The 26,577-nt window shown below is 44.9% G+C and overlaps 1 protein-coding gene and 1 pseudogene across 7 annotated transcripts in view; both read left to right on the forward strand.

Moving 5' to 3' along the window:
* MTIF2 (mitochondrial translational initiation factor 2) overlaps window positions 1–13,212 on the forward strand; it is a 34,174-nt gene extending 20,962 nt beyond the window's left edge. For all 7 annotated transcript variants that reach the window (XM_019549274.1, XM_019549275.1, XM_019549276.1 and 4 more), the window contains exons 7-14: window positions 1,637–1,776; window positions 2,924–3,048; window positions 4,483–4,687; window positions 8,282–8,534; window positions 9,438–9,578; window positions 10,602–10,766; window positions 11,076–11,216; window positions 12,213–13,212. In XM_019549274.1, the coding sequence (XP_019404819.1) occupies window positions 1,637–1,776; window positions 2,924–3,048; window positions 4,483–4,687; window positions 8,282–8,534; window positions 9,438–9,578; window positions 10,602–10,766; window positions 11,076–11,216; window positions 12,213–12,382 (1,340 nt within the window). In that variant the 3' untranslated portion in view covers window positions 12,383–13,212. The remainder of the gene's footprint in view (window positions 1–1,636; window positions 1,777–2,923; window positions 3,049–4,482; window positions 4,688–8,281; window positions 8,535–9,437; window positions 9,579–10,601; window positions 10,767–11,075; window positions 11,217–12,212) is intronic.
* Window positions 13,213–13,368: 156 nt separating this feature from the next.
* On the forward strand, window positions 13,369–17,029 carry LOC109319044 (annotated as a pseudogene).
* The last annotated feature ends 9,548 nt before the right edge of the window (window positions 17,030–26,577 follow it).

Genomic DNA, 26,577 nt, shown 5'->3' on the forward strand with positions numbered 1-26,577 from the left:
CATTTGACTGTGTGGGTGTCGACACAACAGTCCCTCAGTTTCTTAATGAGAATAGGGTGAGAGACAGTGTCGAAAGCCTTCCGGAAGTCCAGGAAGATTATGTCCGCTGCTACCCCTGCATCTAATGATTTGGTGAGCTGATCGTAAAAGGCCACCAGGTTGGTCTGACAGGACCTGCCACTGATGAACCTGTGTTGGTTGCCCCTAAGCATGCAGTCCCCTTGTGGATGTGTGCCAGAATAATTTTCTCAAACAGCTTGCCTAGGATCAAGGTAAGACTTACTGGCCTATAGTTTCCTGGGTTCTCCTTCTTCCCGTTTTTGAAGATGGTAACCATGTTGGCCCTCTTCCAGTCCTCCGGCACCACACCAGGGCACCACGTGTGCTCGTAAAGCCGTGCCAGGGGTCCTGCAATGACCTTGGCCAATTGCTTTAGAACTCTAGGGTGGAGATCATCTGGACCGGCTGACTTGAATATGTCCGGTCCCTCCAGAAGTTCCCTAACTAGTTCCTCGCTAACCCTTGGCCCAGGTGTGCCTCCCCTGGGGCCCGAGGGGGACCCAGCAGGGAGGTGACTGTTCTGGTCCCTACTTAGGAAGACGGAGGCAAAGAAATCGTTAAACATGTTAGCTTTGTTGCCTGGTATAATGACCAAATTCCCCAACGTGTCCTGCAGGGGCCCCACATTACCCGGAACCTTCTTTTTACTCCCTATGTATTTGAAGAAGGACTTCTTATTATCCTTAATCCGGGAAGCTAGCCCTAATTCTATCTCTACCTTGGCCTTCCTGACTGCCCCCCTACATCCCCAAGCGACTGCAGTATAGTTATCCCTGGTGATGTCCCCTTCTTTCCATTGGATGTATGCCTCCCTTTTAGCAAGGAGACATTCCTGGATGCTTTTGGTGAGCCATGGAGGCTTGTGTGCTCTCCTGCTCCCTTTGATCCTCGTTGGGATTACCTTCCTCTGGGCTTGGAGGATCGTCTCCTTAAGCAGTGACCACTGTCCTTGGACACCTGGCTCCCCTCCCCTCGGGGACCTCAGCGCTTCCCCAACTATCCTCCTTAGCTCATTGAAGTCTGCCCTCCTGAAATCTAGGGCTGCTGCCTTACTGCATGCCTTTGCCACCTTGCGCTGGATGGTGAATTCCAGCAGGCGATGATCACTATCGCCCAGGTGGTTGAGCACCCGCAGCCCCCTTACCAGATCATCACCCGTGGCCAGCACTAGGTCCAGCAAGGCATCTTCCCTGGTGGGGCTGTGCACCTTCTGGGTTAGATGGAGGTCCTGCACTCAAAGAACCTACGTGAGCGGTCAGACCTGGCTGACTGTTCTTCCCAGCAGATGTCCGGGAAGTTCAGGTCCCCCATGATTAACACATCCTCAGCCTTCACTACCAATCATTGCTGTTGCTAACTCTAGTAATATATATCACTGCAGCAGGAGATGGACAGTAACGACTATGGCATGCATTGATGATCATAATAGGCAGTACAGCCTGGTGTAGATTTTACAGATTTAACAAAGAAAATTGGTACACTACACAAAAGTTGAGAGTAAGTGGGGTGGACAGATGATTGTATAGGGTTAAAGCTGTGGCTGGTTGCAGTTTGTAACACTGTACCTTTCTTTCAGTCCCAATCATCCTTGCTATAAACAAATGTGACAAACCTGAAGCTGATCCTGAAAAGGTGAAGAAAGAATTGCTGGCATATGATGTGGTTTGTGAAGATTATGGGGGTGATGTTCAGGCTGTAAATATCTCTGCACGTAAGGTAAAGTTTTGTTGCTGAAGTGATCAAGTCTGAAAAGTTCTATCATGTGGCAAGCAGCTAAGTTTTCATTTGACCCAGGGAAAATAAAACTTTTCTCTTCCTGGCATTTGTCTCAGGGGTCTAATCCTGAAGTAGGCAAAGTGCTGTCAGCTCCTGTGGGAGTCAGTCAGAGCCAGAGGCATTTGGTGTCTTGCTGCATCAGTCCCTTGGTGAGAAATGGTATAGAAGTACAAAATTCCAGTTGTCTTTCCTCTAATTTTTGTGCTGGAAGTTTAGTGGGTGTTTGTTCCAGGATCCTTCAAGTTGTCACTTCCTCATGTTTGTATGCTGGATAAAATGCTGTCAGAGGAAGAGTTTTACTTCTGTTAGACTGAGTAAAAGAATTTTTGTAATTCAAATCTGAACACAAAGCACAATTGGTAAGAGAGAGGAAGTTGCATAAACCTACTCCCTTTTGGTAACTGATAGTTAATTACAGTAATCTAAAATCCTGTCATTGCTATTTGTACTTAGCTTTGTGGTGATCATACTGTTTCCTCATGAGAACTGAAAGAGCAATTACATCAACAATGTTGTAATGACTTCATTGCTGTCGTTCTGAATTTATCCCATACTCCTTTCTGAAATTTCAGGCCAGTATTTGCACTACTGCAATTAAACCTTTAAGGTCATTCACACTGACAAAAAATAAAAAAAAAAAGTTTCTGTTCTGGTATCCAGTTATTAGCTTACTGTTCAGTGCGCTATGTTCTGTTCTGGACAGTTTGTCCAGAATTGGTTGCAAAAGGATGCATGCTAAATCCCAGACTGTTCTTTCTTCTACCCAAAGGGCAGTCCTTGTCTCTACATCCTTTCCCTTACAGGTCCTAGTCCTAACCTGATACTGAGGCAGTGTTGCTGCTGATTTATGAAAGGAGAAAGAAGAGAGTCTTGCTTACACCTTAACATCTACTGTTTGCCTTCAAGACTAGTACAACCGCAGTCTCAGGCCCTGTATTATTTCCATGATGTGCGCCCCAACAGATTAGGGTGCACTGCAGTATTGGGAATTATGGACCATGTAGGACTGTGGAGCTGGCAATGAGAGATCATCTTTGGATTCTGCTTTAATTAGTTGCAACCTTAATTCTTAACTGTTTTGTAACAGGGTGACAACCTGATGGCTTTAGCAGAGGCAACAGTTGCTCTTGCAGAGGTGTTAGAACTGAAGGCAGACTTCACTGGCCTCGTCGAGGGAGTTGTAATAGAGTCTCGCACAGATAAAGGAAAAGGGTAGGTTAGCCTGTCATCTGACTTCCTTACACCTGTGGTTACTGTTTATACTGCATTTATTCCAGGTACTTAAAAAGATACCATCCAGGTGATTTCTGCTCCAAAATTTAGGTTTTGATTACAACATTATATTACAAAACTCTAGTACTCCTAGAAATACTTCAGTAAAAGTTTCCTTTTCTTTCCTTTTTTTTTTTTTTAAACAAATGCAAGTCTTTACTTTGGTGTAACTGTTCCTCTCCAGTGTTATTTCCGGGCATAAGAACCAGGAGATAAGCAGGTAAAAGCTTAGCAGGATATTTTCATCCTGCCAGTCAAATGAAATCGTGTAAAATAAATTGGCAATGTAAATAGTGAATCACAAACTAAATAGTCTTCAAACAAAGTATTAGTAATAAAGATGGTTTTTAATATTTCTTGAATATTCAATCTGACAGTTTCTGTTAACAGTAGTTTTTGTTATAAAGTAGCAAATATTTTATGAACACGGTCCACTAAATACTTCAGCTGACTTTTTTTTCTTCTTTCTTTAAAAATAATTGTCTTTCAAGGAGGCGCATTTAAAAAAAAAAAAAAAAAGTCAGTTCACTGTTCTGCCTTTACCTGTCGCCTTTTTGAATTTTTGTAAAGAATACTCAAATCTCTTAAGAGTTCTTTTGAGTTTCTTGTATTAGAAATATAACCAAGGACAAATCTGGATTTTTCTGGGAATCCTTTTATGATTTCATGAGTTCAACCCCTAGATGACAGATAAAACATTCTTTAACCTCCACCTATCTTAAGAAATCCAAAAGGGGACAACCTAATTTTTTTTCCTTCGTAAGACTCTAGAATTTTCTCACTGTAGCAGTGAAATGTTTCGTTAATATATTCAGTGAACTCCTGTTGCTTGTATTTCCTTATTTTATCTTTTCTTAAAAGTATATACTGTTTTCTCACATGCCACACATACCTTGTCTTGAGAAGACAGAAGGATGAAGAAAAGATTTTTCTGGAGTTGTGGCTGAGTCCTGACCACAGGGCTAAAGTCCGTGTGACTTTCTAAAATAGCAGTCACACCAAAGATAGAGTTTTAACCCCTTCATAGTCACTGCCAAATTGGCAGGAGCTTTTGGCTACTCAGCTGAAAGCTACTACCAATTTAGCCACATCTATGAAAGGATTAACACCAATTCTGACTCTGAACAGGTAAACTCTGCCCTGTCTCCCTGGAGTTGACAGGGAAAGAAGCACAGCATCCATTATAGCTGCCAACTATGCCTCCATACCTCTGTTCAGCATAGAAAACAAGTTTTTCTGCTTGAAACATGCTCCCCAGTTTTGGAGAGCTGATTAGGGAAAAGGTATGTGCAGTGTGCGAGTGAATATGGTAATTACTATAACTGTGATAAATACAAAAATTTATTCCCCCCCCTCCCTTTTGTTTCTCTCTAGTCCAGTAACCACAGCAGTCATCCAGAGAGGAACACTGAGAAAAGGCTGTGTCCTAACTGCTGGAAAAAGCTGGGCAAAAGTGCGCCTGATGTATGATGAAAATGGCCAAACAATGGCTGTTGCCACTCCTGGCTTGCCAGTGGAAATCATGGGCTGGAAGGAAATCCCGTCAGCAGGAGATGAAATTCTTGAAGTAGAATCTGAGGTACAGTAAGGAATACTTAATGGCCCGTTTATGCTACAATATGAAGTATAGGCCAAACGTGGTACAAAATAGTAAATGAATTATAGTAACTTAAGGCAGTCTGACCACTGCCTTAAACCAGTGGTTGGAGGCCAAACCAGTGGTGCTAAATGTGGCCCAAAATTTGGTTATCCATAAAAATAATAATGAAATTGCTGGAATATTCTATTTCTATCTTCCCTCTTTCTCCCACCACTTGCAGTGCTTAACTCCTTATTCTTTTCAGTACATCTAGATTAAGCTCTTGTACAGTTGAATGATGAAAATCTGCCTGTCCAAGGTATAGAAGGTTAATATTTGGTCCCATATTCCTCCCAGTTCTTGCCATCATCCTGTCTGACCTGCAGGTGGCATCCTTTAAGATGTTACTTTGGAATAAATTACCAATTTCATCCTGAATGCCTGTCAGATGAGTCTAAAGTTTTTGTTTTTTATCCTTTAACATATCACAGTGACTTTACTCCCAAACAGTCTAGGCTGGGAGTGGTCTGGCTATTCTTAATTGATTTCTTTTTTAGAATGAGAAAACTAGTTTAAAATGTAAGCATCAGTGGGCATCAGCTATGCTGATGTAGGCTCTACCAGAGCTATTGCAGATGGATACAGTTTGGATCATTAGAGCAGTAACATAATTCTTAGGAGTTCAATCCCTCTTCTGGCTCCTCTGCAAGGGTATTAAGTATCTTATCTCATCCTTCTCTTTAGAGAGATTGTGATCATATCTTCTGAACTGATCATTTTATGTTTTTCAAAAGCTTGCAGAACTGTGTACACTTTTGGATAAGCAGGTCTGCCCTCCAGTTTTTCTGCACCTGTTAAATAGTGGAATGACCCATTGTGGGGGATGCAGTAGTTGTTTCCCAGCAGCTTTCACCTTTTTATTTCTAAATAAAATACCCACCTCCGAGGTTCATGGAGGTTCCCCTCCCCCCGCCCCCAATTAACCTATCAACTGTTATGTCTGCCATAGGGATGAAGATGTAGAGAGTTACCGGGATATCTGTTCTTTGTAGGGGTACTGATAAAGATTTTTTTTGGCTGACACCGGTGGCTGATTATTAACCAGCCATATTGGCCGATACCAGTCCAACTGCCAATAAAGCCCAGCAACTTTGAGAGCAGTGGTTTCATAATTTCGTAGTTGGTAGGGTTGGAAGGGACCTGAACAGATCATCAAGTCTGACCCCATGCCACGGGCAGGAAAGAGTACTGGGGTCAAATGACCCCAGCTAGGTGATTATCTAGCCTCGTTTTGAAGACCCTCAGGGTAAAGTTGAGCACCATTTACCTTGGAAGTTGGTTGCAGATCTTAGCCGCCCTGACTGTGAAGTAGTGCCTCCTGGTATCTAGCCTGAATCTACTCGGTCAACTTATGGCCGTTATTCCTTGTTACTCCCAGTAGTGCTCAGGGGAACAGGGACTCTCCCATTGCCTGCTGGTCTCCCTTGGCCAGTTTATAGATGGCCACCAGATCCCCTCTCAGCCTTCTCTTGTGGGGGCTGGACAGGTTCAGGTCTCGTAGCCTCTCCTTGTAGGGCCTGCCTTACTGCCTGATCATGCAAGTGTTCCTCCTCTGGACCCTCTTGATGCTGGCCATATCCCTCCTGAAGTGCGGCACCCAGAACTGGGCACAGTACTCCAACTGCAGCCTGACCAATGTCATATAGAGGGGGAGGATCTCCTCCTTGGACCTGCTCATGCATTTGTGGATGCATGACAGGGTGCAGTTAGCTTTCCTGACTGCATCCCCACACTGTCGGCCCATGTTCATCTTGGAATCTACAGTGACTCCAAGATCCTTTTCTGCCTCTGCACTGATGAGAAGGGAGTTCCCCATCCTGTAGGTATGGTGCTGGTTCTTCCTCCCTAGGTGCAGTACCTTGCACTTGTCAGTACTGAATCCCATCTTATTCTCATCTGCCCACCCCTGTAACCTGTCCAGATCCAATTGCAGCCTGTCCCTTCCTTCTAGCGTGCCCACTTCTCCCCACATCTTAGTGTCATCTGTGAGTTTGAACAAGTTGCTTTTCACCCCCTTGTCCAAGTTGCTGATGAAGATGTTGAACGGTGTGGGTCTAAGGACTGAGCCCTGGGGGACCCCACTACCCACATCCCTCCAGGTTGAAAAAGACCCATCCACCACCACTCTCTGGGTGCAGCCCTCCAGCCAATTGGCAACCCATCTGATTGTGTAGGCATCGACACCCCAGTCGCCTAATTTTTTAATTAGAATGGGGTGAGAGTGTGTTGAAGGCCTTCCGAAGTCCAGGAAGACTATGTCCACCATGACACCTGTGTCCAAGGATTTTGTGACCTGGTCACAGAAGGCTGTCAGGTTGGCCTGACGGGACCTGCCTCTAATGAACCCATGTTGATTGCCCCTAAGCATACACTCCCCTGCTTGCCCCTCGCAGATGTGCACCTGGATAGTTTTCTCAAAGAGCTTCCCCAGGACCGAGGTAAGATTAACAGGCCTATAATTTCCTGGGTCCTCCTTCATCCCTTTTTTGGTAAGTCACAGCTGGTAAGTTGGGGTGTGGGATGGAGCCGCAGGCAGCTCGTCCTAAAAAGTTGGGGAGGGAGGCAGCTCCTCACACTGCGCGCACCCTGGGAGGGATTTGTGCATGGGGCTGTCTGTTGCAGCCTCTTTCTGGCTGGGGTCTGGGCCAGGGCTGGCCTTGGGGTGGGCAGTGGCGGTATTGTGGGGGGGCTACTGCCACCCCAAAATTTGCTGTAGTCCCCCTCCCAGCACCACCTCTGCCCACCTTTGCCCGGTGCACAAATCCGGGGGGCACGTGCCCTTCCCCCCCTTGCCTTCCCCAGGGGTGTACACGGCATGGGGAGCCACCTCCCCTGTGGCTCTGTCCTATGCCCTGCCCCAACCTGACAGGGCAGCACCTGCCCTACTCCCTCCCTCACAGTAGGGGCCTGAATCTGCCCCTTGCCTCCCCCTCCCACCCCAAACTTACTAGCTGGATGCTGCTCTTCAAGCTGTTAAGCTGCATTACTGGTCACACGCATGCTGTAGCTGCGCACATGCATGCTGCATTTATCTGTGACATTTATCGGCCACATCAGCCAAAAAGAGCTGGTTGCCAATAACGTCAATTTTTTTCATTTCATCAGTGCTAATATGATATGGGCCAATATATCATTACACTTCTAATTCTTTGCTGCAGAATCATCCTTAATATAAGTCTTAAATCTGGCTGATGCAGAACCTGTTGGAGTTTTTATTTTTTGCTGTGAGAATGGTGGTGTTAGAGGTGATGGACACCTTTCTGTTAGTGAATATGTGCAGGTGAGACGATGCATTTATTCCGTGCTTTGAGGACTGTAGTTGTTTATAGCATGGGGTCCCATGCCCTCAAATATACTGCCAAGCACACAGTTGTTTTCTGTGTAAAAGTGGCTGTGAAGTAATTTTTAGAAAATAAATCAAGCAGAGTTAAAGCCAGAGCAGTCCCACTGATAACTGACTATAAAAGCCTTTAAGGTGGCTCTTCCCGCTTCTACATACTGGCTGGTAACAGTGTGGCCTCTCTTTCTGCCTAGCAAATAGCACACCAAGTTTTGGATTGGAGAAACTATGTTGAACAGCAGAAGAAAATCGAACAGGATATAGAAGTTATTGAAGCAAAGCAGAAGGAACAGAAAGATGAACGCAGGAAGCAGTTGGAGAAGTTCGCTGGTCCACACTGGAGAGTGAGGCAACAGGCACTATATGAAGCCAATAGAGCTAAATGGTTTGTAAGACCTAAGGAGAATGAGAACAGTGACAGGAATGTACTGTCCATAGTTATTAAAGGTATGTTGACTTTGCCATTGTTCCAGTGCACATTTTTCAGCTGTTGTATTTAAACTCGTTGCCATGTTGTGTTCCTTTCCAGATATTTGCCCATGGAGATTCCACTTTTTGCACATGCATGCCCAAGCCTTGATTCTGCTGAATAATCATGTACACTGGGGATCTTGTGCATATGGGACAGTCTTGTGCTTCCCACAGCTGATGATAATAGGGGAGGATACTAGCAATGAGAGCTCTGAGGTAGAACCCTATAATGTCCACATCCCATGTTCCAAATGAGTTAACTGATGTAGTTAGGGTCAATTATTAGCTTGTTTGGTTAGATAAGCTTTTCTTCTGTTGGCTCAAAAAATCTGAACCCAAACAGGCAGTAATGTTGGTGGTACTATGGATAAGCAGAGTTTTTATTAATAATGGTGATGCATGAAGGCAGGAAGAATTGGAGAAGCAGGGCTGGAAGGGACCTTGAGAGGTCATTTAGCTCAACCACCTGCCTGAGGCAGAAAAGATCTCGTGGCTTGTAGGGACCCCGAACCCATAACCTTGGCACTGTTGGAGCTCAGCTCGTTATTTACATCCCATGCTGCATGTACATGATTTGTCCATGTTTGCAAACCCAAAAATTTTCAGTCCATATTTGGTTAAAGACATCAAACATGGAACTTTCCTGTGCTGTGTTTGAGACATTTGTTGGAAGAGACTACCACACTTTAAAGGTTTTATAATTTTCAGAAGTGTAATCGTTTTATGTTGAAATGAGAATGCTGTAGGCATTACATCATGTTATTGATGTCTTATATTCTCTAGAATTGTCATATAGCATCATTTGTCTTTATTTGGTTATTGTTTTGTTGTTCAGATGCTTTACAAAGTCGATAATAGAACCACCTTTGCTATATTTAGGTGATGTAGATGGTTCTGTTGAAACTCTTCTAAACATTCTGGATGGCTATAATACTAAAGATGAATGCGAGTTGGATATAATCCATTTTGGAATAGGGGATATCAGTCAAAATGACATAAATTTTGCTGAACCCTTTAATGGTAAGTATTTATTAACATATTGTTACAGTTTTGTGAAATCTTTAATTAAGTAAGCTGTGGGAGCAAGTTTGACTTTTTTATTTTCATTGTGTAATCCTTAATAGCACTATGTATAAGTCTGTACTAAGTATAAGAATGTTTTTATGTTACTTCCCCATAAAATAAGCACTAGTGGAAATGGGGATCTAGTGAAAAATTTAGTGGAAAAAAAATTAACTGAATGATGTTTTGACATAACTTGTACTGTCAAGTGTTGTGGACAGTGTCTACAAACTGTGACTCCCTCCTTCCCTTACTTGGCTTGTTTCACAATGATCCAGTGAGGCAAAGAAACCAGAAACCTTGTTTAACCTGGTCCCAGATGATTTGTTTTAAATAGGGATGATTTGAATAGCATAATGGTTCCTATGCCATTCCTTTCCTGCCATAGCAGGCATGGCTAGCATGGCCTGTGTCAGCTTATTCCCAACTGTTGGGACTGTCCTGAAGCCATAGGTAGCTGGGTATGAATTAGAACAGCCTTCAGGCTTCTCTGATTGACACTAGGAATCAAACTACTCTTCTGCCCAGCTCCAAAATTAGGGATTCCTTTTCCATTCTGATCCATACTGTAGCTTAATGCTCAGTTAGGTTATAAGATCTGACCAGCTGTCTGTATGAGAGCTACCTTTTTGTTTTTTAACTATCAATTATGTCATTTATCAGGGTTTCCTATTGATCCCTATGTTTACAGTCAGAGGGCAGGATTGCAGGTGTTAATGTATGTGCTATGTAGTCCAGCATTTGATCTCTAATAAACAGGTGTGGAAAAGTTTAAAATGGGGAAAACTAAATAGAGCTCATTCTTCTATTAGTAATGTTGCGTGTAGTAGCTGTTTAAGTACAGATTGTGCCAAAAAGAAAAAATAGTCCAGGATAGACAGTTTTCTCTGCATGTTTTCCTTTGCTTCTTGAAAAACAAAAAAACTCTATGATTTACGGTATTTATATTGAATTATCAGCTCTGGTGGTCTCTTCTGGCAGGGATCATATATGGATTTGGAGTGAATGCAGACAGCTCTATTCAGAAGTTGGCTGCTGAAAAGGGAATTCAAATTAAACTCCATAATATTATCTACGAGCTTATTGAAGACCTGAAAGAGGAGTTGAGTAGGAAATTGCCTCTGGCCGTGCATGAACTTGAAATAGGTAAGTTGATTGTGTGGTAAATCTTGCAGAATCTTTTGGATGGTGTTAGGAAGAATATTTTGATGCTTAGTTCAGCATTGCTTTAAACTGAGACATTGGAAAAACCACGTGGATCTTACTTTGCATGATGGCTTTCTCTTTATATGGACCTGCTTAGTGTCTTCTGCCTCTCATTTTGTCTGTTTTAATTGCAGCAGCAGAATGCTCAGATGATTACAAGCTTTGATAGCAATGGAAGAGCACACTATGCCACTAATTAGTGTTATCAAATTATTCCCTTGCACTCAGTACTTCCATCTTTTTCTATAGGGGAGGCATCTGTTCTTGCTATATTCTATGTCACAGTCGGAAAAAAAAAAGTTGCAGTGGCTGGTTGCATAGTGGAGGAGGGACAACTTAATCGAAAAATGAAGTTTAAAGTAATCCGTAATGGTGATGTTATTTGGAAAGGTAAGGAAAACTGCTTTGAAAAGACTCATGTGAGTCTATAATCTAACATGCATCTCTAATGTCTTCACCAGATAGAATTAGTGTTTTGAGCCCAAACTCTGTTCTTGAATACACACAACCCTTTGAAATTAATGTAAAACGTATATATTAGGAGAACTTGCCCCTTGAAGTTGTTCAGTCAGTTTAATGTGCTTGCTTAAGCCATGCATGCAGAATTGGTTTGGCCAGCTCTTCCCAGGATGCATATTTCTAGTGCTCTTTCCCCATGCCGACTCTCCGTTACAAAGCAGTACAGGAAGGCAGTAGCATCCAGAGATCGGGTGTTAGCTTCATAGTTAGTAAGGTCAGAAGGGACCTGAGCAGATCATCAAGTCCGACCCTCTGCTATGGCAGGAAAGAGTACTGGGGTCAAACAACCCCAGCAAGGTGATTGTCAAGACTTGTCTTAAAGACCCCCAGGGTAGGAGCCAGCAGCACCTCAATTGGAAGTTGGTTCCAGATCCTAGCCACCCTGATAGTGAAGTAGCATCTCCTGATATCTAGCCTGAATCTACCCTCTGCCAGCTTGTGACCGTTATTTCTAGTCACTCCTGGCAGTGCTTGGGGGAACAGCAGGGACTCCCCCAATGCCTGCTGGTCCCCTTTGACTAGTTTGTAACAGGCCACTAGATCCCCCCTCAGCCTTCTCTTGTGGAGGCTGAACAGGTTTAGTCCCTTAGCCTCTCGTAGGGCCTGCCCTGCTGCCCCCTGATCATGCAAGTGGCCCTCCTCTAGACCCTCTCCATGCTGTCCACATCCTTCCTGAAGTTAAGTTGTGTGAAGGGAGCAATGCCTGATGTAAAGTGTAGGTGTTTGGCATCCCTAAAAATCAGAACATTTTTCACACTGGCCTCTTCATTTGCTATACAAAAAAGGGGATATGGGAACATATTCATATCCTGGGCAACATGAGCCTTAGATCTGTTTTTCTAGTATTGACATACATTCTCTCTATAGGACTCTCAACATCACTGAAGCATTTTAAAGATGATGTTCAGGTAGTAAAAGCTGGGATGGAGTGTGGCATCAGTTTGGACAACTACACAGATATCAAGATTGGAGATCAAATTATGTGCTATGAAGAAAAAGAAGTTAAAGAATCAAGTTCTTGGGATCCAGGATTTTAAATAATTGTACTTTAATACAAGGGACTCGCAGCCTGGCATTATATTAGGCCACCTTGACAAAACTTTTCATATTAAAAATTATTCTGAAAGGGGCTTCTTTTGTGAGAGTTCATTGAATTTTCAGCCAGGACACCAAATTCTGAATCCAAAATCAAAAGTTTGTGCTTCAGGTAACAGTGGTGTTCTTTGCTTCTGCAGTAGTGTGCCAGCTCTATAACCCCATAAGGCTACTAGCTGTGGAAAAATGTAGAATGACATAGTGTTAACTCCTTGGTGAAGGATATGAATTGCTGTCATGTTTTTTAGCATGTTTCAGTTAGAAATGGAAGATATCAGAAAGGGGCAGAATGTTTACGGTCTTTCTGTCTGACTTCCCTGTTGAGTTTAGCAATTGATAAAAATGGGTCTTTCCCTCATAAAATGTTACCTTAAAAGAATAAAAGGGGAGACAGATGGTATTAGCAGGGATTACTGTCACTGTCTCAGCCTGCTGTGGGATTTTATACCTCTTTGATGAAATTTTAACCTTCATTTTCTGCAGCCTAATCCACAGAATTTCATCTAGAATTTGTGACTTCTTAGACTGGGGTGGTCTGATTGGAGGAAGAGGAGTAAGATAGCTGAAATTCCAGTCCCAGTTTTGGTATGGATTAAAATTTGAAATGTGTGCCTCTAAACTGCTTTATGCCAGTTTCCCAATCTGTAGAACTAGGATAATACCAACAACTTCTCACATGTTGCAGTTTAATGTTTGCTAAGTGCTTGGAGGCCCCGATCTAAAAGTCCCACTATCACTGCTAATTGTCACAGGTAAAGTAATACTACTACCACCGTGTATTGTTTTGTACATGTTTTAATGCTGTTCTGAGATTGCTACCTGAGATCTTTCTTTAGTTCTCCTATCAAACTGCCTTTGTATGGCAGATACTCCATGTACAGGCTGAGGTAATTGCAGAGCCATTGGCTATTATTTCCTTTGAGAACTCATGGAGGTTGGTTGTCATCCCAGATCACTGAAGAAAGGTAAATGTGTGCATGTCTAGAAGGAAAGGAAGAGGATCCAGTGAATGACAGACCAGTCTGCCTGACCTCAATACTTGGAAAGATTAGGAAGCATATTATCAAAGAATCTATTTCTTAAACACCTGGAGGGAGAACAAGGTGATCAAAAACAGCCAGCATGGATCCATCAAGAGCAAGGCATGTCTGATAAACTTTAATTCTTTGTGCGACAAGGTAATGGGCTCTGTGGGGAAAACGGCACTGTGTAAGATGATGGTTCCAAATGGGGTTGCAACATTAGCGGATAGGGTCATGGGGCAGGGGACTGTGGATTGGGAGTGAGGGGGCCATGCTGAGGAAATAGAACCATAAATGGGGTCATGCTGAAGAAAAGTTTGGGAAGCACCAGCGTAAGAGTTTGGTGTAAAAGAACAGTGGATAGGGGCTTTTGACACTCTCTCATGATGTTCTCCTTTAGTAAGCAAAGGAAATATAATTGAGATGAAAGTGGTGTGAGGTGTGTACAAAACTGGTTGGACCACTGGGTGAATGATTACGGCTGCATGAAAGCACCGTTTCGTTTAGACTTCCGTTTTACTGGGACAGCATTTTGTTTCGAGTTTAGTTTCATTTTGAAACCACTGTTCCATTTCATTTTGTTGAAACTGTTTTGCTGTTTCAACGCTGTTTCAATGTTTTGCCCATAGGCTATAATGGGGAAGCGTGTAACTGCCTATAACTTAGTAATTTCCTGCCTAATTCAAGTGAAACTTGCAGGCACGGTAGCCCCGACTGAGGCCTGCCACCTTTCAAGGAGATAGATGCAAGGGTTTCTGGGAAACTGCGCCTCAGGCTGCTGATGAGCAAAACTCATGACGTGTGTGTGTGTGTGTGTGTGTTAAGACATGCCCTTGCTAGCACTGGGGCCTCTACACAACATGGTAGTGTGCCCCAATGAGGTCTCCTCCTCCCTTACAGCCTCAGTGTGGTCCACCACTTTAAATGACAATAGGTAAAATAATAACTTAGTGAGCAGGAGCACAGTAGCACCAGCAGCATATCAGGCAGCCAAACTGACAGAGCCTTTCTTTCCTCTACTGCAGGAGCTTCTTCTCCAGCAGCTGCCAGTCCTCGGGCTGAAAGGTGCCCAGGGTCCTATGTCCCTCTGGTCAGGTGCTAGGGGTGTTGGTCTAAGGACATGATGCTGGCAGACAAGGTCCTTTGGGTCAATCTAATTTGGTATCTCTTAGCAGACCAACTGAATAGTTACCAAAATATCCTAGCAAGCTCTCAGGTTGAAAAAGCCTTTGTCAGGCTGAGGAAGCACCTGCAGTTTATCTGTGCGTGTGCTGTTCCTGGATGGAAGGAACAATAAAGAAGCCAGAGGCTGGCATGCAATGCAGGCAAGAAAGCCGGTCAGTGAAAATAGAAATGGAGCCATCAGGGGGTATGGTGGAAAGGGGGATGTAGTAGTGCAGGTAAAAGTGGAGAGGTACCAGAGAGTCAGCTGTCTGGCAGGTTGTAGTGTGTCAAGTTCTGCTATATTGAGTCCATGAGTTTGTATACCTAGGAGGTTGAAGTGCAGTTCATAGGCTCATCTGTGAAAAGTCTCTGCACATGGACTCTCGAACAGAACAATATTGAAGCATTCTTCACTGCAGATTTCTATCCATGCTAGTGATACTGCTATTGCCTGGGACCTCTGGAGGGAAAGTCCATGTAAGAGTAGGATTATCATTTATAACGTCGGTCAACAGTGACCAAACTGTTTTATGGCATTCTCTCTTGCAGGAGCGGACTGGAAACTCCTGCTTGCCATTGTTGTCCCCTTGTTCCTCATCCATCATTTTCCTGCCAGTGCTTTCTCCATCAACTGTTTGTGCCAAAAAGTTGCTAAAAGCATGAAGAGACCTCTAGCTTTGGTATGAAAAGATTGAGGATGATGGGGGTCCAATCCTGCTGCTCAGCCCCTGCAGGTCTTCCTAATACCAAAGGTGAGCATTTGCATTGCTGGAACAGGCAGTTTTGCTCAGAAAGGAGCCTCCTTGCATTGGGCACTCTGCATATATGTAAATTAGCATAACTTCACTGTAGCCTGCTGGGGCTCCATTACCGATAGGTCCATGATCAGAGTCATTTTCTAGGCCTGGCATGATGCTGGCATGTCACACACTCATCGCCTTGGCTTTAAAAAACCATCCCTCTAACCTACAAATCTTATTCCCCACTAGGTTTTTTTTCCTATCTAAGGCCTCTGCCATTGGTTCTCAAGAAGAAGTCTAGTCAGGAAGAATTCTTTAGGGAAGTGCTGGAATCACAGAAGAAGAGGAACAATCCCTCATCAAAATAACATATTACCAGCAGTTTCTCTCCTTTCCTTGTTGGAGGAAGAGGACGACAGTAGTTTCACTCCCTACATTGAAATGCCTTGGTCCCAAAGAGAGACCCGAACTGCTACGTGTCCGGTGCAAGTCAGAAAGGGCTGGATTCCAGCTCTTAATCGGGAGCCTCTTGGATGGACAGAGGGCCTGTGCCCAACCTTACAGGGTGCAGGTTCTCTCATTTTGTCTGGACGGAGACTGGGGAGGACACCTTGGGGTTCCAAGATGGCGAGAAAACTTTCCATTTGGAAAGCTCCTCCTTGGGAGACCCTAGATATCCAACAGAAAGATATGAGCAGCGTAATGTGAACATGGATGGGTGCCAACAAGAGGCCTTCCTTCAGGTGACTGCTGACAGAGGGTCTTTGTTTTAACACTTCCTCTGAGGACCTATGTACCCCTGCAAGGGGCCACCTTTACCCTGACCCAGTGAGGCTTCCCTTCCCTGAGCGCATAGCTTGCTTGAAAGTACAAGTCTCTGAGGACTCCAGTGAGCTCCCTCCCTAGGACATTGGCCTTCAGACTTTACAGTTTGCTGGGGACAAGGACATTTCAAGTGACTGACAGAGAGCCAGACTTTCCAGCTACACGCTCAGCAGGAGGAGCACTGCCTCCAGCCACCATGCTAAGGGAGACTTTTGAAACAGACATGGGGAAAGCATGGCACCATGGAGGAAAAAACTACCAGAAGCTTAAATTCCAGGGCTATCAGCAGGTGCATTGTATGTCAGGAAACTGATGTCATCGCACGGAGGAATGAAGGGAAAAGCGTTTGTCAGCCTGTGCCTGTTTGTGCATCACTACCCAGACAGGTAGCTTCTATTAATGTCTGTCCTATCAGGTCCTACAGCTCAAATTGCAAAAAAGGTGTGCTTTCACTGCAGGTAGCTAATGACCATTCACCATCCTGCTGCAAAAATCCTGTGGCCATAAGTCACTGCCATTTTACTGCTGGACAAATAGGGCAAACTCAGACAAGGGCGGTGATGATCTCACACATCTCCCTTGCAGCAAACACTGCAGGTGTCTTGCCATCCAAAAATGTATGGTGAGATAGGGGTTTAATGTGTTAATTATCTCTCTGTAAAAACACTGGTGTTCAGAAAAAGCAAAGTCTGAAACAACTAGCCCATGCTGGCAACATTTCACTTACGTGGTTTGGGACCCAAGCTAATCCACCACTAGTTGCTCACCTGAGGTCATAAAGTTATTCCCCCTCACCTCATTGGGGGCAAAAGTAAAGGTGGAAATTTGTCTCCTTCACAGACATTTTGCCACTTTTGTTTTCTGTGAGAGGGTGACCATGAGAACAGAGAGGAAAAATCAAGGTCAAAAATATAGGTTGTGTTTGTTTTTGTTATTTTTTCCTAGATGTTAGGGGCTAGAAGGGACCTTACAAGATGATCAGGTCCAGCCCCCCTGCACTTGGGCAGGAAAGACTGCTTTATTTTGGTTTGTATAAAAATACACATGTTGGAGGTGAAATTCATCTTGCTGAGCAGAGCAGCTCAGTGCTGCTGTGGATTGATTGATAACTGCATGTTTGCATTTGCCTACCCAGCCCAACTGAGGGCACCTCTACACACCTGGGAAACCTGCTGCCTTGGTCTGAGTGATATTCTAAGTGAACTCCATCTCCCATCTCTCCTTCCTGGACACTATTTGCTGTCAATAGCTGCAGTTCCCATGCTGAGTGGGTCTGGATCCTGCCCATCCCTCTGAGCAAAGTTAAAACTTAACTAAACTACGTAAGTACAGGGGGCAGGCAATAGGGCAAGTGGCTGAGGGTGAGACCTTGCACTTTTACTTATTTTCAGGTCAAAGGAAGTTTTTGCCATTTCTATTCCAATAAAGAAAATAAGGACACTACTAAATAAGCAAGGAAAACTACTAAATAATAGAGAAGTGTCAGGATCTATTGCCCTTGGTGGAAGTTCGTGCCTGCCTTGGACCCCGCCATTTGCAAGCAGGGAAGGACAGTGGGCTACTAATGGAGGCCTTTAATGCTCACCTCCTTCCCAGGACTGGGAGATCCAAAGGGCAGATCAGATGAGCTGGTTAACTATGCAAAGCCTTTCATTACCCTGTATCACTACTTTGTGTCTTTTATGACTAGAGACGGCAACAACAAGACTCTGAATGAGATTGGCACTCCAGAGTGTTGTTTCACATCAGTCCCAAGGGGAGACTGACATCTATCCCCAGAGGTCTGTGTAAAGTAAGCCAAGAACCTTTAATCCAGTTTCTGTAAGGATACCAAACCAGACTTCCTTCGACCCCCAAACACTAAACCAGGCTTCCTTCGTTCCTTTAAATCTGAAGAGAGCATGAGCTAAAAGGAAATTGCACATGGAAGACATCCCATTTCTTTATAGAAAGAGTTAAGATTATGGCCTAGTTTTCAGAGGTCCTGGACCAGGCAGCTGAGCACCTGCAGCAGGAGTGAAAGTATGATGTCCATTTCTGAAGTTCAAGCCAGCAGCTTGCAGTAATTGAAGGGAAACTGCTGCATATGCCATATGCCTGACTGGCCACTAGCTGGCACTATTTCAGAGTTTCATAGTAGGGTTGGAAGGGACCTGAGCAGATCATCAAGTCTGACCCCCTGCCAGGGCAGGAAAGAGTACTGGGGTCAAACAACCCCAGCAAGGTGTATATCTAGCCTCCTCTTAAAGACCCCCAGGGTAGGAGCCAGCACCACTTTGCTTGGAAGTTGGTTTCAGATCCTAGCCGCCCTGACAGTGAAGTAGCGCCTCCTGATGTCTAGCCTAAATCTACCCTCTGCCAGCTTGTGACCATTATTCCTAGTAACTCCTGGCAGTGCTCGGGGGAACAGTGACTCCCCCAATGCCTGCTGGTCCCCCCCGACTAGTTTGTAACAGGCCACTAGATCCCCCCTCAGCCTTCTCTTGTGGAGGTTGAACAGGTTCAGGTCCCGTAGCCTCTCCTCATAGGGCCTGCCCTGCTGCTCCCTGCTCATGCGGGTGGCCCTGCTCTGGACCCTCTCCATATTGTCCGCATCCCTCTTGGAGTGTGGTGCCCATAACTGGACGCAGTACTCCAGCTGTCACCTTGCACTTGTCAGTGTTGAATCTGATCCTGTTCTCATCCGCCCACCGCTGTAACCTAAGTCCGATTGCAGCCTATTCCTCCATTCCAGCATGCCCGCATCCTCCCACATATTAGTGCTTTTTACCCCCTCGTTCAAGTCACGGATGAAGATGTTGAACAGTGCGGGCCCAAGGACTGAGCCCTGCGGAACCCCACTGCCCACATCCCTCCAGGTTGAGAAGGACACATCCACCACCACTGTCTGGGTGCGGCCCTCCAGCCAGTTAGCGACCCATTTGACTGTGTAGGTGGCGACAGCACTGTCCCCTAGTTTCTTAATGAGAATGGGGTGAGAGACAATGTTGAAGGCTTTCCGAAAGTCCAGGAAGACTGCATCCACTGCTACCCCTGCATCTAAGGATTTGGTGACCTGGTTGTAGAAGGCCACCAGGTTGGTCTGACAGGACCTGCCTCTAATGAACCCGTGTTGGTTGTCCCTAAGCATAATCTCCCCTGCTGGCCCCTCATGGCCAGGATAATTTGCCCAAAAAGCTTACCCAGGATCGAGGTAAGACTAACTGGCGTATAGTTTCCTGGGTCCTCCTTCCTCCCCGTTTTGAAGATAGGAAGCACGCTGGCCCTCTTCCAGTCCTCTGGCACCACACCGGAGCACCACAGGTGCTCATAAAGCCCTGCCAGGGGTCCCGCAGTGACCTTAGCTAATTCCCTCAGAGCTCTGGGGTGGAGATTGTCCGAATCAGCTGATTTAAATACATCCAGTCCCTCCAGAAGTTGCCTGACTAGATCCTCCCTGACCCTTGGCCTAGGTGCGCCTCCCCTGGGGCCTGAGGGGGGCCTGGTGGGGGGGCTGATCCAGTCCCTGGTCAGAAAAATGGAGGCAAAGAAGTCATTAAATAGGTTAGCTTTGTCATCTGGTGTGATAACCAAATTTCCTAGCTTGTCCTGCAGGGACCCCACATTACCCAGTATCTTCTTTTTGCCCCCTTTAAAAAAGGACTTCTTGTCCTTGATCCGGGTAGCTAGTCCCAGTTTCAGCTCTGCCTTGACCTTCCTGACTGCCCCCCTGCATCCCTGAGCAACCACAGTATAATCCTCCCTGGTGATGGCCCCTCCCTTCCATTGGGTGTGCACCTACCTTTTAGCTAGATGTTCCTGGATGCTTTTGTTGAGAAATGGGGGATTTTGCACTCTCCTGCTCCCTTTGATTCATGTTGGGATTACCTCCCTTTGGGCTTGGAGGATCATCTCCTTAAGGAGCAACCACTCTTCTTAGACACCTGGCTCCCCTCCCCTCCGGGACCTCAGTGCTTCCCCGACTATTCTCCTTAGCTCATTGAAGCCCGTCTTCCTGAAGTCTAGGGGTGCTGCCTTGCTGTAGGCCTTTGTCACCTTGTGCTGGATGGTGAATTCCAGCAGGTGATGATCACTGTTGCCCAGGTGGTCGAGCACCCGCAGCCCCCTTACCAGGTCGTCGCTGATGGCCAGCACCAGGTCCAACAGGGCGTCTACTCTGATGGGGCTGTGCACCTCCTGGGTTAGATGGAAGTCCTGCATTTTGGCTAGGAATCTATGTGAGCGGTCAGACCTGGCTGACTGCTCCTCCCAGCAGATGTCTGGAAATTTCAGGTGAGCTGACTTAAGAATTCCTGGTCTAGCTCTTCCCCTTGGTTGGGTGGTCTGTAGTAGACCCCCACTATTACATCTCTTTCCCCTGGACTGTGTTGTATTCTAACCCAGAGCACTTCAATGTGCCCCTCCTCTGACCCAGTGCTACTTGATGCGGCTGTGTTTTCCTCCTTAATGTAGAGCGCCACACCCCTACCTTTCCTCCCTGTCCCGTCCCTCCTGTACAGCCTATAGCCCTTGATATTCACCACCCAGTCATGCGTTGAGTCCCACCACATTTCTGTGAGCCCCACTATGTCTGGGTTGGTGTCAGCTAGTGGGAGGGTAAGTTCCTCCTGCTTGTTACCCATACTACGAGCGTTTGTGTAGAGGCATTTGAGGCATCCTGAGGATGTGTGCACTGGCCCCCTAATCTCAGTATTGCCTTGGCCCTTGTTGCTTACCTGTGTATATGTTCCGCTCGGTCTAGGCTGGGCTGCACTTGTGGGTGCTGCTTGGTTTAGCGGTCCAAGGCTTCCTCCGCCCTTGTCTTCCCCTTCCCCTGACGAGCCTAGTTTAAAGCCCACTGGAGATCTGCCAACTTAGAAGAGAACACACGCTTAACTTTAGGGGAAAGATGGAGCCCCTCCCATCCGAGCATGTCTTGAGAGAGTTCAGAGGAGAGCTGTGCATATGATCACAGGGCAGGAGACCAGGCTCTATGATGAGAGGCTGAGAGCCATGGGACTCTTCAGCCTGGAAAAGCGCAGGCTCAGGAAGGATGGCTGTTCACCAGAGCGCCTCAGGGGATGTCAAGGTCAAACAGTCACAAACTCCTCCAAGACTATTTCAGGCTGGACATAAGTAAACACTTCTTTACTATCCAAGCCCCACAGGCTTGGAATAGATTGCCTTCAGAGGTGGTGCAAGCACATACTCTGAACTCTTTTAAGAAACATTTGGACGTCTATCTTACTGGGATCCTTTGAGCCTAGCTGACTTTCTGCCCTTCGGACAGGGAGCTGGACTCGATGATCTTCTGAAGTCCCTTCCAGTCCTAATATCTGTGAAATCTATGAAACAGCACTGAAACAAAACAGCCAGAGAAATTTCACACAGCCCTATCAATTATCTAGTTGGGTGTAGCTATCAAGTGGATTTCCCCAGGGGTCTGTGTTGGTCTAGTATTTAATATCTTCATTAATTATATGGAAGTTGGGATTTTAGTGCACACTGAGCAAATTAGCAGATGACAGTAACTTGAGTGGAATTATAGAGACTCTGGAGGATAGAGTTGGGAATCTGAATGATATTGGATAAATGGTCTGAAACTAATCAAATTAAATTCAATAAGTGAAAATTCCTGCACTTGGGATGGAAAAAATTGTGCCCAAATACAGAATGGAGAAGCACTGGTTGGGCTACAGGACTGAAGAAAAATACCTGGGGGCTCACAGTGGACCATGTGTTGAATATGAGCCAACATACTACACTCAAAATGTTCTCTTGTAGCAAAAAAAAAGCCCATAAGTAGACTCAGTATTTATAGAAACATCAGTTGCAAGTCAAGATGAATGACCCTTTCACTGTTTGGTGAGGCCTCTGCTAGAGTACTCTGTCTAGTTTTGGTTACCACACTTTGAAAAAGGTTAGGGAAACAAAAACAATTAAAAAAAAAAAATTAAAATCTGGATTTCTTAATTTAAATAATTTTTTAATCTAATCATTTTTAAGATGCTTTAAAAAAAATAAACTTGTATAAAGATAGTTTTAAGATATGTTAAAGATCAAAGACATAATCATGGAATAGGGATTATACCTTTTAATTGTATACTGGTTTGAGACAATATATTCATGTAACCTTTTTTGAGAAGTTTTATAAATAGGTCACAACAGGCCATGGACTATATTAAGGGCCCAATCTTATGGGGCTCCCAGAGGCTCCTCTATAGATTAGTAAAGTTTAAAGAGAACTACTGTACCCAATGGGACTTGGTGCTCAGTCTAGAAGATCCCATTAAGCATCTCTGTGATTCTTAGTTTCAGTTCTCAAACTCTGTATTTATGTTCCTAGAGATATAATCCTTATTAACAGCTGTATATGGAGATGAGAGATAAATAAAAGGCCTGATTACCTGCCCATTGTCCCTATTGACTCTGCAAGTTTGTGTAGGCAGAGTCAAGCCCTTACCTGTCTCTCAAAGCACAAAGTTTCAAGAAATTAAATGAATAGAGGATTGTTGGGGGTGGAGTAGATCTGGGCAAAGGGGGAGGAGTCTGGAGATAAATGAAAGGAGGAAGGGGCAGTAAAATATTCCACAAGTCTTGAAGGATAAGTTTCTGAGTATACTGATTTGAGATCTATTGAGGGAATGGTATGGTAGAAGGAAAACCCATCATGGCAGCAGGCGTGCCAGGCCATAAAAAAAGAAATCAAAGATGAGAAGAAATCCAGAAGAAAGTGAAGAAAGCCCCAAGCTAATAACGTATGGCTGCAGCATTCATTTGACGTCCTAATACAGCATGGCAAAAATATCCCCCAAATATCTATGATTAATCTAGTGAATTCGAGATAGTTCACTTACCAATGACTTCACAAGTATCTGCTTCGATCAGCTTTGGTAAATAAAATAACCAAACCATAATTCAGTTTTCTGATGTAACTAAAAAATTAATCTGAAAAATATCAAAAACACTGCTTTAAAATGTATCGTGTGTACCTTCTAAAAATCAAACCTATATCTGTCTCTGAGTTGTGAATAGTATGTATTAAAGTTATATCAAACAAGAATGCACTTGTAGAAAACAATGATTAAATCGAGGCTTCCTGACCAGTGATTTAAATGATGATTTAAATCAATCTAGGGCTAGATGCCCTCTTGAGGTTTCTTCTAGCCCTAGTTTTCCATAACAAAATAAACCATTAGTTGTTAAGTAAGAAGTTATTGTTGTTTGTTGCTCCAGGATGCACGCAGCTCTCTGCAAAATGTGTCTTGGGAAGCGACAGAGTAGCTCCTAGTCTTTTAAAAAATAAGTACAAAATTTATTTTCCCTGGAAGCTTGATGTCTTTTCAGGGTGTAGCAGAGTAGTTTTGGGAAAGACACTGTCAGGTCACATAGGAGTCCGTAGAGGAGATGAGGGAACTTGCCAGAATTGGCACCTTCCAGTTCTTTGCAGAGGGATGAGTCAAATGGATGCTCTCCTTAATTATGCAGAGATGCTGGACAAGTGATGAACCACGATCCCAAAATCTTAACCAGCTGTTGCGCCTTTTTGTTAAATAGCAAAGCATGCATTTGAGCTTTTTCCTGAAGCAAGATGAGAATACTAGCAACTGCTCTGACTGAACCACCCAAAGCAGTGTTTTTCAACCTGTGGGTCATGGCAAAAGGGTCATGAAACTCTTCCAGTTTTAAAGTTTGTTCATGTCACACTGGGAGGTGGGGGCTACAGGTCGGGAGTGAGGGGCATTGGCCACTGATGCTTACAAATGGGTCCTGGTACAAAAAAAGGCTGAGAACCACCAATCTCAAAATTCTACCACCTGCCTTGCCCTGAACTCAGGGAGGGTGTAGACACTGACCGTGCTACTTTCTAGGACCAACAAATCCTGACCCAGCTGTGGCACCCTTCTGGGAAAATGCCAAGAGGTATTAATTCTAGTCATAGCTTTATTTACAAGCAACTTCCGTCTCATTTTCAGATGGAAATGGATTATTAGCTGCATAAGGGAGAGGTGGGGGAATCATATTCGTGGAAAAATGTTACAATACATTAAGGTTCTAATTTAAACAATAGTCTAGTCCATGTTTAAATATTTGGTTTGTCTGTAGAATGGAAAATTGCAGTTATGCCAGAAATGGTTTCACTTTGCTTAGGCAGTGCTCTGTCCTTTGAGATAGTGGGTCCCCCCTCCCAGCCCCATACTAGGTGTTTGTTTTCCTGGAGATGCTGATGACAGCTGCAGCCTAATCCCAAGAGACAGGGGGCTGGTCCAAAGAGCTGCTTAAAGCAGTGGGGACCAGGCTTTTTAGCAGGCCACACAGTAAGCCTGCACCCTCTCCAAGTGCCACTCCAATCCCCTTGCTCTGCTCCCTGCCCACTCTGCATGCTATAGAGAGGCTGTCCATGCCATGCTGATTGTAGTACATGTGCCTTGACCTAAACAGTATTTGTTCTGTATGTTTAGAAGGAAAACAGATTGCTCCCTACCTTAACCCTTTAAAAGGCTTATAATGAGGTAACAAGATACTCCCTCTTGGGCCTTCCTTCCCTCCATTAATATTTCAGAAAAGCAATGCTCAGTTCCAGCCACTACCAGATAGCAAGATGCATCTCAGTTCCACAAAGGGGTAAGAGCAGAGAATGAGCTAAAAACACTTTTTTAAATGGAAGGACTTTCCTGCCTCGTTATGCATTTGGCAGCAAGACAGTGATGTAACTAAAGGCTAAATGGGGGACAAGACAATGCAATAGTAATAGCCAGGCAGTTAGTAGCTTTCTAGTTCCATTAGGAAAGCTGCATCAGAAAAGCTTACTAAAGCACTCCTATACTTACACAGGTAAGAGACTAGGAATTTTTTTGTGAACTTTTATTGAACCAGGACAGATCTTGTCTCCATACTTCCCCCACTCATTGGTCCAATAAGATATTACAAAAAACCCTTGCTTTTCAAACACTTCCTAGATCAGGGACAGGCAGTTATTTCAGGTGGAGAGCCACTTACCAATTTTTGGCAAGCTGTCAAGGGCTGCATGGTAGCTCTACTTCTTGACAGATGCCCTGCCTCCAGGTCATCATCTTGTGACCAGAAGTCCTGCCCCCTAACCCCTGACCTTCACCACCGAAGTCCCTCCCCTTGCTCCCTGGAAGTACTCCTTTCAGCAAGGAGTTTTGCAATCTCAGAACGAGAAAAACAAATTATATTCTAAAAGGTGAACATCTACAACATTCATTAATTTGATTTAAAAAAAATGTTTTGCCCTGATTCACATGTTTGTGCAGTATACATAAGTCATGATGGCACAATAGCTTAAAATGAAATTTTACTCTTGTATATTGTGAAGGGGTGGGTATGTTTGTGGGGGGGCTATGGATATACAGGGTGAGGTATCCATACACACCCCCACAAGCTCCATGGGGCGTGGGTGGGTATGGGGTTTGTGGGGGACCAGGGAAGAGGGTGGCTGGGGTGTGGGTGTCTGCGTGTATAGCTGTGTGGGGGGGCTATGGGTGTAGATATATAGTGTGGTGTGCATGTTGGACTTGCCACACCCCTCTCTCCCAGTACCAGCAGGTCCCTGTGCTCCCCAGCCCAGCCATGCAGCCAGGAGGTGCTGGAATAGAGCAGGGGCAGGAAGCACAGAAATGGCTGGGGGTGGGGAGGGCTGGGCTCCTGCTGTCAGCTCCCCCGGGATCCGGCTATCTTTGATAGGTAGCCAGGAGCAAGTAAATATTTCCTACATTTTTTAGGGCCCCCACAGGCCAGATAGAATGGCCTGTCAGGCTGAATCCGGCTCACAGGCCATATTTTGCCCACCCCTGTCCTAGATCATAGCTACAGCACTTCAACCTTGTTCCAGGTATCATGGTGATAAAAGCCTTAAGAAGTTTCCTAGTAGCCACACAATAAGACTGAAATTAAGTGTGGGAGTTTGTAATAAGTCTTATGATACATACAAGTTTCTACATTTTAAATTACATTTTTAAGCAACGATTCTTTTACAAGTCCTGATGTCCTGAATCATGTACAGGTTTTCCATGTGGCATGGAAAAAGAGAAAACCACAGATTTTCCCTTACCAGAGGAAAATACTGATTTCTCATTTTATCAGAGAACCCCGTGGATTTTTGCAGTTTTGCAGACTCTGCAGACTGGCATAGTTCCAGCCTGCAGGGGACTGGTAGGGAGGGAGTAGGAGGGTAGTCAGGCAGAGGGTGTTGTGTGCATGTCTATGCACATGGCTACCAGGCAGCCTGGAGAGAAGCTCCTATAGGTAAGCTGTGGTGTGGGGATTGAGATCTCAAGAGAGGGAGCTGGGCAGGGCTGGGGCTGCTGCCCAGCTGGGCAGTATATAGGGCTGCAGTGCTGCAATGTGTGGCTGCAGGGCCCTGGCCAGGAGTGGGACAGGGCT

The sequence above is a fragment of the Crocodylus porosus genome, unplaced genomic scaffold (genome assembly GCF_001723895.1).
Source record: "Crocodylus porosus isolate Cpor-Errol unplaced genomic scaffold, CroPor_comp1, whole genome shotgun sequence".
NCBI lineage: Eukaryota > Metazoa > Chordata > Crocodylia > Crocodylidae > Crocodylus > Crocodylus porosus.